This window comes from Archocentrus centrarchus, chromosome 6, assembly GCF_007364275.1.
Source record: "Archocentrus centrarchus isolate MPI-CPG fArcCen1 chromosome 6, fArcCen1, whole genome shotgun sequence".
NCBI lineage: Eukaryota > Metazoa > Chordata > Actinopteri > Cichliformes > Cichlidae > Archocentrus > Archocentrus centrarchus.
In genome coordinates, this window is record NC_044351.1 from 17,971,050 (window position 1) to 17,988,729 (window position 17,680).

The 17,680-nt window shown below is 41.3% G+C and overlaps 1 protein-coding gene across 4 annotated transcripts; it reads left to right on the forward strand.

Annotated features, from left to right (window-relative positions):
• Window positions 1–130: 130 nt before the first annotated feature.
• slc25a22a (solute carrier family 25 member 22a) lies at window positions 131–16,674 on the forward strand. 4 transcript variants are annotated; one of them, XM_030731472.1, is made up of 11 exons: window positions 131–412; window positions 8,778–8,947; window positions 9,056–9,181; window positions 9,318–9,373; window positions 10,399–10,489; window positions 11,106–11,160; window positions 11,848–11,908; window positions 12,105–12,249; window positions 12,348–12,502; window positions 12,594–12,669; window positions 12,791–16,674. In XM_030731472.1, the coding sequence occupies exons 2-11, from the start codon at window positions 8,928–8,930 to the stop codon at window positions 12,942–12,944; spliced, it is 939 nt and encodes a 312-aa protein (XP_030587332.1). In that variant the 5' UTR covers window positions 131–412; window positions 8,778–8,927; the 3' UTR covers window positions 12,945–16,674. The 4 variants fall into 4 exon arrangements, with proteins under 4 accessions (XP_030587332.1, XP_030587334.1, XP_030587333.1 ...); XM_030731474.1 differs by having other exon boundaries at window positions 131–313; XM_030731473.1 differs by having other exon boundaries at window positions 131–309.
• The last annotated feature ends 1,006 nt before the right edge of the window (window positions 16,675–17,680 follow it).

Below are 17,680 nucleotides of genomic sequence, written 5' to 3' on the forward strand. Positions count from 1 at the left end.
GTGACTCACTCCCTCAGCTCCACTATTTCAGCTTCTATCTCTTTTTTTTTTTCTATTTTGGTTTTCAAGGTCATCGTGATGAAATGAATCGTCACTATGACGTCGCCTCCCATCCCCCATCCGTACAACTTTACCACCTGCATTTCTACTATACGCCACTAGAGGGTCCCCCTTTTTAAAATCCCATCCTTTCTGATTTTTTTATTTTTTTTTTAAATTCACTCCATCGCTCTCCCTCCTCCCCGCCTGCCTGCCTTCACTCCCACCTCCTCTACCTCCCTCCACCGGACTGAAGCGCTAGTAACGCCGGTAGGTAAGCCACTGTCGGTCTTTCAACTAAAGATACAGAATACAGAGTAAAGGCTCAAACCGCAGTATCACCGAGGAGACAGTGGAAGCGGCTCTCTGTCTGGTACGTACATAACGGGATGCAGGCAGAGCCTTGTGATATTTACGGTCTGATATCTGATTAAGAAAACGTGCCTGTATTCCTTAAAATCTCACCTGGGAATGGGTTAAAAGGCGGCATGTTGAGATTAAATTTGTAAAACGGTTAATAACGCCGCAGGAGAGGTGAGTATTTGTTGCTGAAATGTGAGTTTGTCGCTGAGTGAGAAGGCAGAAAATCATTTTCCGTTATGTGGCAAGCCGAGCATTTTTATCCTGTGCTGGTTTAAAGATGTTGAGTTCATAGCCGGGCCTATTGTAGACTAACGTTACGGTGTCGGCCCCACCGTTATGAAACAGCACAATAACCGTTACACCGGTGGTCGTTAATATGCCTTGTCATATTTTGCCAGTAAACCGCACACGCAGGTGTATCCGTGGAGTGCCGCAGACAAAATGAGGGGGCTTATTTAAACTTTAATGCCTTGAATGCAAATATTAGCTTCTTTGATATTTGGTTATTATCCCTAGAACCGGATCAGAGCCCCTGTTTCTCCGCCTGAAACTAAAGGGGCCGTGGCGACTGCCTTCTGCCGGCTTCCGCCCCTTAGTGATGGTGTAATAATCTTGTGGGCTGGGATATTAGTAGTGGAGGGTAAAGCCATTCAAAGTGTACCTAGATAGCTTTTTTATCTTTTTTTGCTGGCAGAGCAAAGTGAAACTTCTCACCTTTGACAGGCACACATCCTCTAGTTAAACATTAGCTTAGGATGACCTCTAGAAAAATCGAGCATTTTGAAAGAAAAAGCAAGATTAAGTGCATTCTCATTGTACTCACTTCCCTGTGGTTCCTCACTTTCCATGCTGAGGCCGCAAACTCCTTCAAAACAGCAGTGCGTGTTTTTTTTGTTTTTTTAAATGAGCTGCATTTTTCCAGCTGGATCTGTGCTGCTCTGAAATAATTGATGAGGTGAGCCTTTCTTGAGTATAGGATGACATCCTGTGCTTTCCACTGGAACTGTCACACCTGTGTGACTGTAATACTCACAACTTGGCATCACATTCATTCAGAAAACAACAGCGCTGTCTGCAGGACTACAGGTTTGCAGCCTTCCTTGAAAATATGCTAAAATCTCCATGCAAGGACTTCTAAGTGTCACTAATATAAATGTGCATTGAATGGGAATGGGGTATAGTGGTGCTGAAGAGGGACAGTTCTGTAAAATCTAAGTAGATACTTTAAACCTGAATTCTGGACCAACAATTGAATGATTATTCCTTTATCAAGGCTGTAGGAAAGCTGAGATGTAGGCAAAACTGAGGAGACAGGAGAGAAAAGCCCCGTGTGACTGGAAACTGGGCCACTAGAGATACCATTGGTGTCAGAGGAGGGGCTAAAGGGCACTATTTGGTTGCAAAGAAGGGGGTATTTTTGCAGCCTGAAACCTAGACTGTTAGTTCCCATCTCCAGCAGGTGTTTGCAACAATGCGTGCTCTGTGTGTCAGTTTAATGCTTGCAACGAGCACCACTGTCAGAGATACTTTGTTATGCCTAGATCATAACTCCCACCCCTCCTTTTTGCAAATGTAGATTGCGAGAGAGCTTTCATAAGTAGGTATTAGGTTTATAATCCTGATGCTGTAGAGAAGAGGGAGTAGCAATCATATTTATCTGTGGCACCACAAATTTCATCCCTTGCTTCCGTGCTTTAGTCTAAAAATAGCAAAAAGAAGCATAACAGATATAAATAGCAGCCGATGCTTCACGGTGAAAAGAGTCGATACGACTATCAGTGTAAAGTGAATTTAAATTCAATCAACAAATATGCTCAGATAACAATATAGAATAAGTAGTATGATAGTATCTTGCAGTAGATTTAAGTGAATTTGTAAATTAATAATTAGAAAAATATTGGCCCCAGAAAAAAAAAAAAAACTGGACAGATTGAGTTTATATTAAATGTGACCTCTGTGCTCTTGCAGCTCAAAAAAGTACTCGACATCTGATAGAGGATTGCAGAAATCCACTTGTGTCTGGAACAGTCCTCAGTGCAGTTCCCCCGTGGGCGGCTCAGAGTTTGCATCTGACCATTTCTTGTGAGACAGATGGATTGGTAACAACAGCCTGCACTGAGCTATTGACGATGCTCTGTGCAACGTTTGTGTGTTTTTGTGTTTTCAGCCAGCCATAATTATGTTAGTTGAGCACTTACTACCACAGTGTTTTGACACTCTTGCTGCTTACTTCCTTTTATGTTTCAGCAAAGTCACTCTTGCTCAGTCAGCAAGACCTTTACCCTGCTGCCACTTGCGAGAGGAGAAGCGGCCAGGCTCTGTGATGATATTCCTGTGGCTGATTTAAATGATAGAATATTATTTGCATTCAGGTTTGCATAGTATTCGTGTACAAGATTTTTTCTTTCTTTGATTCATTTGGCATCGAGACATGCCTTAGAGACAATTAGTCCAAACAACCTAGCTCCAGCACGTCTTCTCTGATTTACACCACTGATGTTCCAGTTTTGTCAGATTTTGTAAAGCACCCCCACACAGTGTGCATGGTGATTTGTGTTTTTGGATCTAATTTTCTTGGGCACCTATGAAGAAGAAGCTTACTTGCGTGCATCAGTCTTTTCTAGATTTTTAAACATTACTTGCCTTATCTTTATTAAAATGATCTTTATTAAAAAAAGAACACCTTTAAAGTGCTTCAACTTGTCGTTGCACAGTTTTTGAACACGATGCCAGTGCAGCAGATAAATATTGGCCACTGAGGTTGGTCATTGCTGTCTTATTAGCTGATGTGCAATATCAGTAAACAGGGCCAATATTTGACAGATATGTCTGTGAGTCCTTGTAGTGTTAACTTACATTTTACAGTTCCAAAATATCATCTGCTCTGAATATAAACTTTAAATCTTAGATTTTTTCTCATTCAGCTGTACTGAAACAAACTTTTGTAATCTACTTATCGGACTTTTACTAATGCTACTTGCATAATAGTCAGATGTCTTTTCTTCTGGTTGAGAGAATGCTCTAGAATCATGTTATTATTGACTGTCTCTGCACTTGCTTTATTATTATTTGAAATATTTGCATTAGATAAAAAAGGCTTTGTGAATCTGCCACACCTTTGTTAGGATTAAATGGATAGAAGCACATGAGCTGCACACAGGTCCGTGAATTTTTTGGACACAATTGTAACATTTAGCAGCAGATTTCTTATAGGTTGTTAATGTCTTATTGTTTCTCAGTGGTGGCCTTTAGTGCCTCATTGTTCAAGTCGGAATGAGGGTCAGAAACTGAACTGTTATCTGTCTCAGTTGGAGCCTTGACTCTCTACTAGTCAAGGCCAGATTATCCAATAGGTGACTGGGCAAGTGCCCAGGGGCCCATGCACAATTGGGGCCCCATTGAAGAAGCAACAGTGTCTTAGTAGTTGCTCCAGCAGTTGAGGCTGATGTCCCCCCCGCACCTTCCAATTAACCCAGGGAGACCCCCATCACCACCACCCCCCAAGGATCAAGGGGTTTTATGGGGCCGGCTTAAGTTGTTCAGCTCAAGGTTCTGCTTAAGTTGCATAATCATGTATTATTTACTTATGAGTGCTTATCAGTTTCAGCAGGCCAAACTCAAAATATGACCTGAGTGTGAATGTGTGTGTGCGTCAGAGAGATGCTTCAAGTTGCTTATGGTTGACTGAAGTTTTCACTTGTGTCCCATTTTTACTTTTGACCCATTTGCCAGAAGTAATTCACCTCCTTGACAGGTAAGTCAAAGGCCTGCCTGCAAAACATTTTGGTGCCCACCAAAGAGGATCTTCCACCAAAGGGAAATCTTGTAGATTGTGATTTTTTTAATAGTTTTTTTGTAAGTGGGATTTAATTTACTCGCGCTTAAATTATAGTTTTGTTTTTCAAATGGCCAAAAACAACAGGAAAATGCTCTGGTAAGGTCACACAGACTATTTGCTTTTACTGTTAGCTCTTTCGGATTAAACACGCTTGCATGCAGTGAGCACAGAAAAAGCCTGCCGATGGTAACTACAAGTGAGACACCAGTTTGTTATTTTCTGCTTACGCTGTGCAAAGACGTTAGCAGATGAGCAGTGTCTCTTGCTGTGGACACTGCACAGTGGTCCTAGTTGTTTCCATACAGACTCCAATTGTCATGACAAGACAGTGCAGCCAGGCTATGGCTGGAGGTCAGACATAGCTGTGGAGTGTAGCTGAAGTGAAGTCGACAAATAAAGCTGCAGGCGCTGTCAAGAAGGAGGGAGATGTCAGTTTCATTGCTATGGTCTTGACAAACCGCACATTTAATCTTCAGTCTTATTACTAAGAAAATGTGAAATTTTCTTTAAATGCTGTTTATCACAAGTCCTGGCCATGGTGTTAACGTGTTTAGAGGAAGTCAGTGAGAGAAAAGAGGGAAACAAAAGGAGCAAGCAGCACAGTGGAAATGTGGGCGCAGTGTCACTGCTCACTGAGAAAACAGTTAAAGTAAGAGAGCGATGGAGGTGGGTTGTGAAGTTGCCTGTGTTTGGTTCCAGGGAGCAGAGAGGAGAACGCCCAGCTAACAGACACCAGAGAGACAGCTCACTGACCTGCTCTACACCCCCCCCACTTCCCTCCACCTCTGGAGCAGCCAGCAGGGGCCTCAAGTCCACATCCAAACTAAACACACCAGACTACAGCTGCATTCATGCCCAGATACTTGCACTGTAAACTGAAACATCAACTCATGCTGTGAAATGTTTCTGAAAGAGGCTTTGAGGAATTAGTGATATTGGTGTTGTGCAACACGTAAGCATTTGTACTTTACTAAGAAGCCCACAGGTCAGCAAAAGATCTGAGACAGAAAAGCTGCGTTTGAGAGTCGTGACTCGTGACTGAGGGAAGTGATGGGGGAGGGTTAGTGAGAGGGAGAGAGAGAAGGCGGCAGATTGCACATGCAGAGGGAGGTTGTGATTGGTGGATGAAGGGGGTGGAGAGAATGAAAGGGGAAATGGGAAGCATCCTTTCAAACTGAGGGCAATCTGTACCAAAAATAGGACGCATCTTATCGGCATCCGACATATTTTATCTGTTTCTTTTTTCCTAATTACTGTTTTAGCCTTCAGAGGGTTGCACATCTATATAACCTCAAGTTCACAATGAACGCACTTCTACATAAAACATGAGTATTCAAGGGCACACATGCTGCACAGATGTTTTGATGGTGATAGACTTGTTTAACAAATGAATGTGTCCACAGTTATGGCTGAATCTCTCATTTTAAGAGCTGTCTTTTTCATGCTGCACTGTGGAAATGTATCCTGTGATGCTGTGATTATTTTAGCTCTAATGTAAATTTAGATGTTACAGAGTCTGATAAATGACATTCAGTGAAAAGAGTTAGTCAAATAAATTTTGTACAGTGAAACAGCCACCAAAGTTGAGGAGACATTTTATAAAACCTTCCCTTTTCCTAAAGACATATAGTACTGTGCAGAAGTCTTGAGCCACCACTCATTTCTTTATATTTTGCTAGGAAAATGGGAAGTAGGTGCAAACATAAGTGAACATACAGGATATCAGGTAAAAACAGAATTTTTGCAGTTCTAACAGACTTGAAAGTCAATATTTGGTATGACCACCTTCATTCTTCATCATAGCCTAAACTCTCTGCGGCCGCTTTCTTGTCATTTCTTTAAGTTTTCTTCAGGAATAGTTCCACAGGCTTCTTGAAGGACATTCAAAGCTCTTCTTTGGATGTTGGCTGCCTTTTGTTCTGTTCTCTGTCAACATGATCCCACACTGCATCAGTAATGTTGAGGTCTGGGCTCTGGGGAGGCCAATACATGACTGATATTGTTCCACTGTGTGCTTTTTGATCCAGGTATGCTTTCACTGCATTGGCAGTGTGTCTGGGATCGTTGTCATCCTGAAAAATGAAACTGCTATCAGACACTCTCCAGATAGTATTTTATGCTGGATCAAAATCTGACAGTATTTTTCTGCATTCATAATTCCATCAGTTTTGAAAAGATCGCCAACACCACTGGCCGAAATGCAGGTCCAAACCCTGACAGAGCCTCCACTGTGTTACAGATGGCTGCCGACACTCCTGACCTCCTTCGTACATATTGATGATGATTTGAACCAAAAATGTCTAATTTGGATTTGCCACTTGATATGACCTGGTGCCACTGATTTTCAGTCCAGTTCTTGTGTAATCTGGCATCCCTCAGTCTTTTCTCCCTGTTTCCTTCTTTAACAATGGCTTCCTGACAGCCACTCTTCCACTGAGACCATTTCTGATGAGACTTGGGTGAACAGTACGTGGATCAACTGAAGGAGCAGGTGCATCTTTCAGGTCCTGTGTCAGGTCTTTGCTGGAATTTTTCCTATTTCTTAAAGACGTGACTTTCAGATAATGTTCATCTGCTGTAGATAGGGTTTTTTATTTTCTTCTTCTGTCCTCCACTTCTCCAGTTTCCTTACATTTGTAAGGACACACTGCATACCATGCTGAGGGAGGCCACATTTTTGGCTAAGAGCTCACAGGGACCTTGTTGGTGAAGTAATATAATTTTATGTCTGTCAAACTGTGTTATATTTAACACTTTTTTTTTTTTAATAGAAAATGGAAACAACTTATGTGTTTTTGTGACAGGCTGTGTCAAGGTCAGATGTGTGGCAGGCAGGAGTTGGACCCAAAATGCAGGACTCAGAAATGAGGGGTAAACTTAAAAGCAGCTTTACTGCTGAGCTTTCCCCAAAGTACAAAATTATAGCAGAACAGAAACAAGGAAACCAAAAACTATTACTCTTCTAGAAGCCACACCGCAAAGGGACACAGCTATGAGAGAGCACGTGACAAAGGACGAGGATATGAGGACTGAGACAATATATATGTACACAGAATAATGTGGGAAAAGGGAACAGACGGGAGAGCAGCTGAAACTAATCATAGATAAGCAGACTAGATACTAGATGCAAAACTCAAGAGAAAAAACCCCAAAACAAAACAGGAAGTAACGGTTGACAGACTCACGCATGTGCACTTGACAGAAACAAGACTGAGGGAACAGGAAGGGAATACAAAAGGGAACCAACTAACCTATAATCAACAAGAGCTAAGCAAGCGACTAAGGCACAGCAACAAAATTCATGAGCACTAGGGAACAAAAGATAAAAAATCCAAACTCACAAACCCAAGATCAAAACCCCTAAGCCCTAACAAATAACAGAAAGCCAAATATCAACACTACAGGACCATAATACAAAGCTGGAGAAAACCTAAATATCCCACAAACTCAAAACCCAGGGTCCCCAGACCCAGGTACCATGACATTCTGCTAGTAACAAAGTGCCTAAGGATACAATTTAAAATTGGTTCTTTGCTAAGTTTTCTGTTATGTGTAGACACGACTCTGGTTCATCCCTTGAGTTAGGTCAGTGTTACGTGGCTTAAAAAAAGTAAAATAGAATAAAAAACATGCCTTTGAAAACGGTCAGGTACAAGGATTGGTCTGAAAATGCGTGAAAAAGCAGCCGATGTTCAAAGAAAAAGCTTCAGAACGCCTGAAAAACTAAAGCTCAAGACTACTTAATGAAATTACAAGAATGTCTGGCTCCTTGGAAGCAAGCCGCCTAAACAGACAGCATTTCAGGTGATTATTTTGGTATAGCTCCATTTTGGTTTGATAAAATGAGAAAACAGTGTAGACAGAGATCTGTTAGAAAAAGCTGCTTTTTAAAAGTTGAACTGCCTTAGTGGGGAACTATTTAGGTTTTTTGTTGAACTATGTGATATACAGTGTAATGAACCATCCACAGATGTCAGGACTGTAGAGTCACTGCCCAGCTTTCACTAAAGGTTGAAAACCCATTTTTTGGGTAACATATATAGATTCTATGCTGGCATTTTCACCATTTTCATCTCACTTTAAAAAAAAATGCTTTTAGTTAATCAGGTTTATGGGACCGCTTGCTGATTTTTATTTTCACAGCATTTAATATACGTCGCTTTGGGCAGAAGCATCTGCCAAATGAACATCATTTAACATGACAAGCTGTTTATTTGGACTTCAGTAAAGTGGCACTATGTTCTAACATGTGTAAAACAATCATTAGTTGCTGCTGTGATCAGTTGATCACAGCGGCATATATATGTATTTTTTTATATATGTATTTATATATGTATTTCTTTGCTGTAACTTGTTACCAAAGCAAGTCTCTGTTGTAATATTTATAGAGATAACATTGCTTCATGGTAACCTTTGATATATGCTGTTTCCTGGTAGCCTTTGAAATATGTTGTTTCCCTCATTTATTGAAGTGTCTCCTACCAGCGACTTTATGACAACGTTAAACGTGAACGGATCCTTTTCTGTTCCTTTACAGATATCTTGGACTAACAACAGCTGTAGGAAGTCAAGTGGACAGAAGACAGCCCTGCTACATAATCCCAACTGGACAGCAGAACACTATTCTAACAGCAAACCAGCCAGCTAGCAGACACGTTGAACTTTGACCAGTCAGGGCTTTAGATAAATGGCTGACAAGCAGATCAGGTAAGGTTACAAAGGTTTGGAGCAAAACTACCTTTTTTTTTTTTAAATCTAGTGATCCACCTCATGTCATGTTTTTGCCTTTTTTTTATGGTCATTGCCGTCATCCAGTTTGCCTGCCAAATTGATCAATGGGGGGATCGCTGGCCTAATCGGAGTGACTTGTGTATTTCCCATTGACCTGGCCAAGACTCGCCTGCAAAACCAGCAAAATGGATCTCGCCTTTACACCAGCATGTATGATTTTTTTATTTAACCTTTAACCTACTTTAGCCTTGGTGCTTTAGCACAATCAGAATGAATTTGTAGTGTTATTCAGCCTGTCAGGAAGCTCTTTGACTGACATAGCGCAATTGTTGTGCTTGTGTTCCAGGTCAGATTGCCTTATTAAGACCATTCGTTCAGAGGGATATTTTGGGATGTACCGAGGTAAGGTCAAGATTTTTCACGTTTAGTTAAGGTGCATGTAATTAATGTGTAAGCTCACTGAAATATAGGGTCATTGTTTTACTACCTTGCTAAGGTTTGTGCACTTGTAGACCCTCCTGTTATGCTTTTATCAGGCATGTTTGGAATCCACTTGAAGAACATTTGGATAGTTGGTGCTTTGTAGTGTAGTTTGCAGAAACACGGACATCCACACAGAACACAGAGCTTCATAACATGATGAAAAGGTGTTTCTCCCAAATCATCTTTACTTTTTTGACTTTCATTTATCGGCCTTTAACCTCCTGAGACCCGAGCTCCTGTTTGCAATTCATTTTTAATTTCTCCTAGATATTTGTGATTACATGGACCTGATATGTATATATACTAAGCTTCCTCTTTGAACAGGAAGTTGTATTTTGTTACATTGTTGTTACATACTTTTGTGGAAAAAAAAAAATATGTCCTCAGATGTGGACAATGGGATTATTTTATAGCATAACACAACAAAAACAATATGACTTAATAAAGTATAAAATGTTGTTGAGCAGAATGAAGAATAAGGTGCAGCAAAGCCAAAATGTCATGTCCCAGATGTGGACGCAGGGTCTCAGGATAGATCAACAAATAGTTAAATAGTCACTTGGAAGGCACGCTTGAGCCAGGCTAGCTGTTTGTTACCAACTTTATTCATATACAACTTCTCCAACATCTTGATGCTGAACTGCGAAATAAACAATCTTGCTCTCTCAGGATAATTTAATAACGTCCCATGATTGGCTGTGGGCATTTGAAAAAAAAAATAGTTTGTAATGGAGCTTAAAAAGTTAAGCCTTTCTCAACTTTTCAGCACAAGCAGTGTGAGCGCATCAAAGCAGTGGATCCACAGTTTAGTTTAGAAATGCAGTCTCCCCCTTCAAAGTGAAACTGTGAACTAATTGTCTTTCTTATGTTGTTTCTTCTTCTTCTTCTTCTTCTTCTTCTTCCTCATGTCTTTCTATCTTGTTCTGCCATTTTAATTTTCCTAGGAGCTGCAGTGAACTTAACACTAGTCACGCCGGAGAAAGCCATCAAATTGGCTGCAAACGACTTCTTCAGGCACCACCTCTCCAAGGATGGGTGAGAAATGAAAGTGCTGACAGGCAGAATGACAGTTGCCCACTCCTCTAATTCCCACTGTAATTAACTGGCGTGTTTACTAGCATATAACCTGACACATTAGCTGTCTGTATTGTCACCCAGGCTCCAGCTAATCCTCCGCTTTTCTGTCATCTACTCAGAGGCACCGAACACTTCACGCTGACTTGTTAACTGTGTGGTTTATAAATACAGAGTTACATGTATGTGTGAAATATAATTGGCACACAGTGGAATCACATTACAAACTGCGCTAACCATCACAGTGTGCTGCTGAAAACAAGTACCTGTTATCCACCATGAGCAATGTCTGTGCAGACGAACCTGCAGCTCTCTGGGGCATCCGCCTCCATCGCTATGGCGACAAACATGTAGGCTGATGAATGATTGACTCGTCCGGCCCACCTGCTCACTTTGTGAATTATTAATCTGACCTTGTGCCTGACATGTTGATATGGAAGACAAAGATTAGCATCACCAGCACCGGTGGTTACAGCTCCTTTTTTGAAGACTAAGGAAGTGAAGTTGTCTGGCTCTCACATTGTCAGTCTAGCGTCTGCTTTAATCTCATCTTGCTTTTACCTTTTTGCTTCTCCAGAAAGATTACTCTGCTCAAAGAGATGCTGGCTGGTTGCGGTGCAGGTACATGCCAGGTGAGTGAGTGAGTGAGGCGCTTCTTTAATTGCATCCTCTTGTTCTCCATCTGGAACAGCCGGCTTTAGTGCTGCCAGTGTCAGATAGCATCCAAACCACTGGACCTCATTTGTCTCTGCCTGCAGCTAGGATTAGCTGCAGGCACATTTAAATGAGAGGTGGTAGTCATAAAACATACTTGGGAGTTTCTCTGTGCAGATAGTGTTATCTGTGATCTGAAATAACCTGTAATGTTCCATTTTAGTGAATGATTTCTAATCACTGAAACGCTGTCCTGTTAGCGGGCAGTACTTTGGCAGCTAGATGTGAGTGATCAGATAAGACGCTGTGAGAGTGCTCAGCCATGTGCGCTGAGTGGGTGAGTCAGAAGGAAATGTCTGTTGTCAATGAGGCCAAAGGCTTCAAGCCTGAGGAATGTGATTAGATTAAGTGTAGCAGACCTTGGATTAAGATTGCAGCTGAGAACATGACCATCTCACCCTTAATCCAGTTAACTAGTTACTACTGTGTGGATTAGAGAGGAAAACAAGAGCTGACATTTAACTAATGGATGATAGTAGATTTACACTGTACACGTTTTTTTTCCCCAGTACTAATCAGTCCTAAACTAAACTTTCAGATTCATTTGTTCACAGTCTGTATATAAGAACAGTGTATGTGACACCTTTATTTTGCTTTAATTGTAGGTTATTGTCACAACTCCTATGGAGATGTTGAAAATCCAGCTCCAAGATGCTGGACGGCTTGGTAAGAGGAAATGTAATATAGGGAAGACTTGTCTCTGACATTCTGTAAAAACAGTGGCCTCATGTGGTCATGTCAGAAATTACAACACTATCATCCTGGTTTCTTTCTTTTTTTTTTTTTTTTTAACCCACATATATCTGCTCTTAGCATTGGGTAATTCTTTTAACGTTCTCTGCAATTAATGTTGTGTTTGTAGCTGCTCAAAGGAAGCTGATGCCAGAGACGGTGGCAGCAGGTGCGGTGGAGATGAAATCCCCGACAGCCATGCAGATTACCAGACAGTTACTGAGGGAAAAGGGCATTGCTGGGCTGTATAAAGGCCTTGGTGCCACGCTGCTCAGGTAAAACAGATGTGGCAACTGGGTTTTATGCGGTTTTAGTGAATTACTCTTAACTTACTGTTATTGTCTTGTGTCTCTGATGTTCTCTGATTTTGTAGGGATGTTCCATTCTCCATTATCTATTTTCCCCTTTTTGCCAACTTGAATAACTTGGGGAAAAGAGGCAAAGAGGGCCCAGCTCCTTTCTATGTGTCGTTTATATCAGGCTGCCTTGCGGGAAGCACAGCAGCTGTGGCTGTAAACCCTGTTGATGGTGAGCAGTGGGACTGTGAACACTGTTTCAGCAGTCTGTGCACTGAGACTTGATGTTATATATATACTTACCGGAACTCACTGTGTTACAGTTATAAAGACTAGACTGCAGTCGCTGACTCGAGGGAGCACAGAAGACACGTACAGTGGAGTGACTGACTGTATCAGGTGACCTAATTACATCTTTACTGCGGCAGCACATGCAAGGCGCCGTGTACAGTCAACCGCCATGTCTGCTAGTGCTGGATGTGTTTTTCTGTTCATGTAATGAGTTTCATTTGTTCCCCAGGAAAATCTTGCGTAACGAGGGTCCATCAGCCTTCCTGAAGGGAGCCTACTGTCGAGCCTTGGTTATTGCTCCTCTGTTTGGTATCGCCCAGGTGGTCTACTTCCTGGGCGTGGGTGAATTTATCCTGAGCTTCTTGCCTAAAAAAGACAAATAAGGAGCACCTCCTTTCTGCCTTTCCCTCCCATAATGCATTACACCAATTTTGCAAGGATTCATCTCATTCAGAAATTTTTTTTTTTTGATGGGTCAGAGCATGACCATTAGTACATATTATTTTAAATTAGTTGTGTTGAATGTGTTCAAATCGTTGAGGAGAGAGCCTTTGTTTGCCAAGCTGCCTACAGTGGCACAAAAAAAAATTCCAGTTGGCAGGCTCAGCTAGGTCTCTGGATATGAAGCCACAAATATCAGTTTGTTTTAAGTTTTAAAAGGAATATCGCTTTATGGTTACAACATTGTATTGCAGTTTTGAATATGATTGTTGAATTTTTAAAGTAGATGTACTGCCCTCGGTTGCTGCAGTTCTGCAAGCCGTACAGTCCCAAATTTTAGCTTTTTAATGATGAACAAATCCTAGCAATTGGTTTGAATCTATGAATTGTATCTCAATCCAATTAAAAACAAATGCACATTCCTTCCTTAGATAGAAGAATATTAGCTCTGTAGGGAAAAAAATGACAAAAACACAACTATCCCTCGACCTTACGTCTTAAACAGTAAGATACGAGTTACAGTAACACATGCCTCCGTTTCAGACAAAGACCTAGGCAACGTGTTGTGATACCAGCACAATCCCCATGATCTTACCCGAGAAGCCACATCCCTTCCTGTAAGTGGTTGTAATGAACCCAGCCATTCAGCTCTGAGCAGACTTTTATTGCCAGGGCTTTCTAAATAGATCAGGTTCCATCTGATGCTTTGTGCTACCACAATGGTTCGACTGTTTTCCCTCGCTGGACTGTATCTCCGTTTCATGGACGTACACTAAACTGAACCACCACTGTACAACATTTGGGAAGCAACACAGCGCTACAAACGACATGTGCAACCTTTGTTTGAACTTTGACAAAATAGCTGCTGCCGCAGGCTTTTTTCTGGGTCAGGTGCATTGTACTTCTGCCCACACCCAAATCAGTGATGCCACAGCAGGGGTTTAGTTAGCCTTTGTCGGGCGATGGAAAACACCTGCTGTGACATCACTGATTGGATTGTGAGCTAAGGTGCAGCAGCAGCTTTCTGCCACGCGTGATGCACAGTGGAGTCAGACACAGGCGATAGCTGTGAACACTTAATGAGCTTAAAGTAATTCTAATGGAAAGCCAGATTATTAGTAATTATTGATGCTAACAAATGTTCAGACATCACCTCCTGAGATTTATGAATACAGTCATCCATTGTGGAGCCAGCAAGCCCTGAACACTTCATCCCCCATTAGGTGCAGATGCGATTATTTTTGTTTACAGATGATTTCATATTCAGTTTGAATTTTTTGTCCAAACTTGAATTCAGTGGCAGGACCCAAAGAGCTAAAGATGCTTTCGATATCAGTGTGTTCTCAGTGCATTCTCTGATTTTTTAACCAAACATCTGTCTATTTGCTTTAGAGGGTTTTGTTTGCTTTAAGCTGTGACAGAAAGCAGCCCTGTTGTATCTTGGTTATGCATCACAACACTGAAGCCCTGCCATTGGTTTATCTCACCGGTGATCAAGGTGACTTTGAAGTATATTATCCAATCACATTCCTTCCTCGCTCCCACTGTTCAAGCAGCTCATCAGCTGAACTGTTGCACTGTAGATACACGATGCAACTCTTCAGAGTATTTTATTTGTGGGAGTGAGCTTTATTTATCGATGTTCCTTTCTATGGGCACTATAGCACTATGTATTTGTGTGGTGGTGTTTTTTTTTTTTCTGTGTCAAAGTGTCCACCTTATCTATATTGTAAATATGCAGATGATATGAACTTGACGTTTTAGGATTTATTGTTTGTTTTGTAAATGATGGCTTATTTGCACACCTACCTCTCCAGCTCCCCCATCAATTCATATTATGGTGATTTTTATGTTTATGATGTGGACATATCAAATATTATACAAGGAATATTAATGCCGGACACATCATTTGAACTTAAATGCAATTTTTCCTTTTCCTCTAAATGTTTGCAGTGGGGAACACTAGTTTTGATTATTATTATTTTGTTTTTATTTTTTTGGGCGGTGCCATTTCCCCCGAGCTGTTGTTTTAAAGTCCGTGGGTCAGCCTGTTTCATCAGCTAGGACCAAAAGAAGCATTCTGTAATGCTGATAGAAGTGTCGTTCGTTTTAAGTGAATGGCTTGTGCCGATGCTTTAAGAGTTCAGAAAATTAAATGTACAGCCAACAGATACCTGCTGGCATCGGGAGGTAAAGAAAATCTATCTGTTATGAATGGTGCTTTTTTTTTTTTCATGCGGTAGCTGCAATATGACAGTGGCAGCACTAACGACCAAGGCTACACTGACTGAATCACACTAATTTAAGCGTTATCAATGTCTTAACTGAAAGCCATAGGTCAGTGAGGGACATCATCTGGCACTTCCAGCCATGACGGCAGATAACGAGATGGCACAAAGGCCCACCTGCTCATATGTAATTGCGATTTTTTATTTTTTTTTTGGGACATTCCAAGTTCATATTGTATTTGCTGTTATTGTGATCACAATGCCTACGTCTGTCTTGTTGGGATTACTGTCATGATTTCTTTTTAGCCCCACCCCTCGCCCCTCCCTCATTGTTTTCGGATCGTTCTCATCAGTTTTTGCTTGAACTTTGAAAACGTCGTGCGAGTCATTTTTGTTTTACTCAGCTGTGAATTTAAACCGACCTCGTGCATTAGGTTTTGTGTGTATGTGCGTGCGTGTCTGAAGGTGTAGTGGTGTAGTTGATGTGTAGTTGTTAGCGTGACACTGCGGTATCTTTCTCTCGATTCTCTTGATTGTCGGTCCCATGCGCTTTCGCCTTCTTTCTTTCTATCTGTTGACCCTCCTCTGCCATCCAAAGTATCCAGCATCAGTCACCAGGGTGCAGGCTAACACAGAGGAACTTTTAAAACACCAAATGTATGACTTAGAGTGTATACAATCAAAGAAAGCACAAAGGATGATTAGGCACAAGAGACCCACTTTGGATGCTCGAAATCTCGGAGATCCATGTGCTGCTTTTGCAGACGTGATTTAAAGTCTGGTTTATTTCTGTGCAGAAATCTTGAATTAAATGAACATGTAAGTTTATCTATGTCTGTAAAACTGGAACCATAGGGCTGAGACAGCAGGTCCCACATGATGGCGTCCACTATGTTACCCATCAGCAGTTATCCACAAATGTATATCGCATACATATTCTAAATGAATCTGATATAAGAATGTAACTTAGATATTATGAGATGTATTATAAATATAGTTAAGAATTTATTACATTTTAATCTAAAGATTTGTGCTTTACACATTCACTGAAAAAATTCATGAACCAGCTCACTGATATGCAATAAGTAAAGCCACACACAGATACACAGTAGGAAGAAGTAAACACTGAACACAGTCTGTCAGTCACAACAGCACGGTGTATGAATAATGCAGCTGGGGACCTTGGAGGCCTTTTGGGGGTCTGAGCTCATTTCACGGCCTCTGTTCTCTTCCTCCAAGAGGAATTGTGCATTATAGCACTTTAAAACAAGGATTCAACCCCCTCCCCCCGGCTGTCCATCTACAAAGTCTCTCTATGACATAGAGGGTGTTTATGAATATGTGGTGAATGACACAATTGTCTTAGACATCGTTTACAATGCAATGGAAAAATAATTAAATAAATTGTGTTCCCTGTCACAATTTGCTGTTAAATAAACTCACTGTCCTGAAATCGCCTGTTGTGGTGGTCTGTGCTGAGGATTACACTTTTTAAAAAAAAAAAAAAAAAACGCTCACAAATGTGTCTGCTTTCAAGGTCCAGCGGTTGTCCGACAGAACACCGAAGAACTGACACTGCGTTTTTCTATGTAACAGTTCTGTGAAAACTAAATGGTGGGGCTATGTTTTGAAGACTACAAGGGTGACATTGTGGCTCCTCAGGCCACAGGAGCAGCTGCGACTGTTATGTTCTTTTGCCTGATGAAGCCACCAGGTGTCAGTGTGGGGTCGCAGTGGAGCTGCGGTCCTCTAGTGAGAGTGGGAAGAGAGCGAGCAGTGCCTTATACTACAGGTGTATGCTAAGCCGGGGTGGTGTGGAAGAAAATCACGAGCTCCGATCTCGCTCACTGTTTTAGCTTTCTTTTTCTCAGTCTGGCCAGTTTTGGTCTCTTACAGCTGTGACAGACCTCATTCACAGGTGTGCCTCTTTTACCTGTTAAATATGTATATGTTTAGAACCTGCATGATAAGAATAAGGACATTTTCTTAGGGATTTGACCTAATGTTTGGGGTTTAGGATTCCTGCTTGTCTCAGCAGAACTTATTCATTATTAATCCCCTGCTGTTTGCCATGAATTCAACATTACTGTTCATGGCATTAGTTTCCTGGGAGCTATTTTGCAGCACCCTGCAGCATTATTACATCATAACACCTTCATACAGCCCTGCAACATACACACCCTGCTCTCTTTTCTATATGTCTTTGTCTTTGATCTTATTTCAGCCAGAGTTGGATTTTGCACTGAATATTTTGGCTCTTTGTGAGACTCCTATCCACTCCAGTGTTTATTCACACACGAGATTAACTGAAGGCTCAGTTTACCACAATGACAACACTTTGAAATACAGAAATGAGCACCAGCTACTGTTCTCTTTCTCACTTCAATCCTTTTCACATGTCATGACTGAAGCTTCCACCGTGAACTATTATTAGCCTTTCTTGCTTTCTA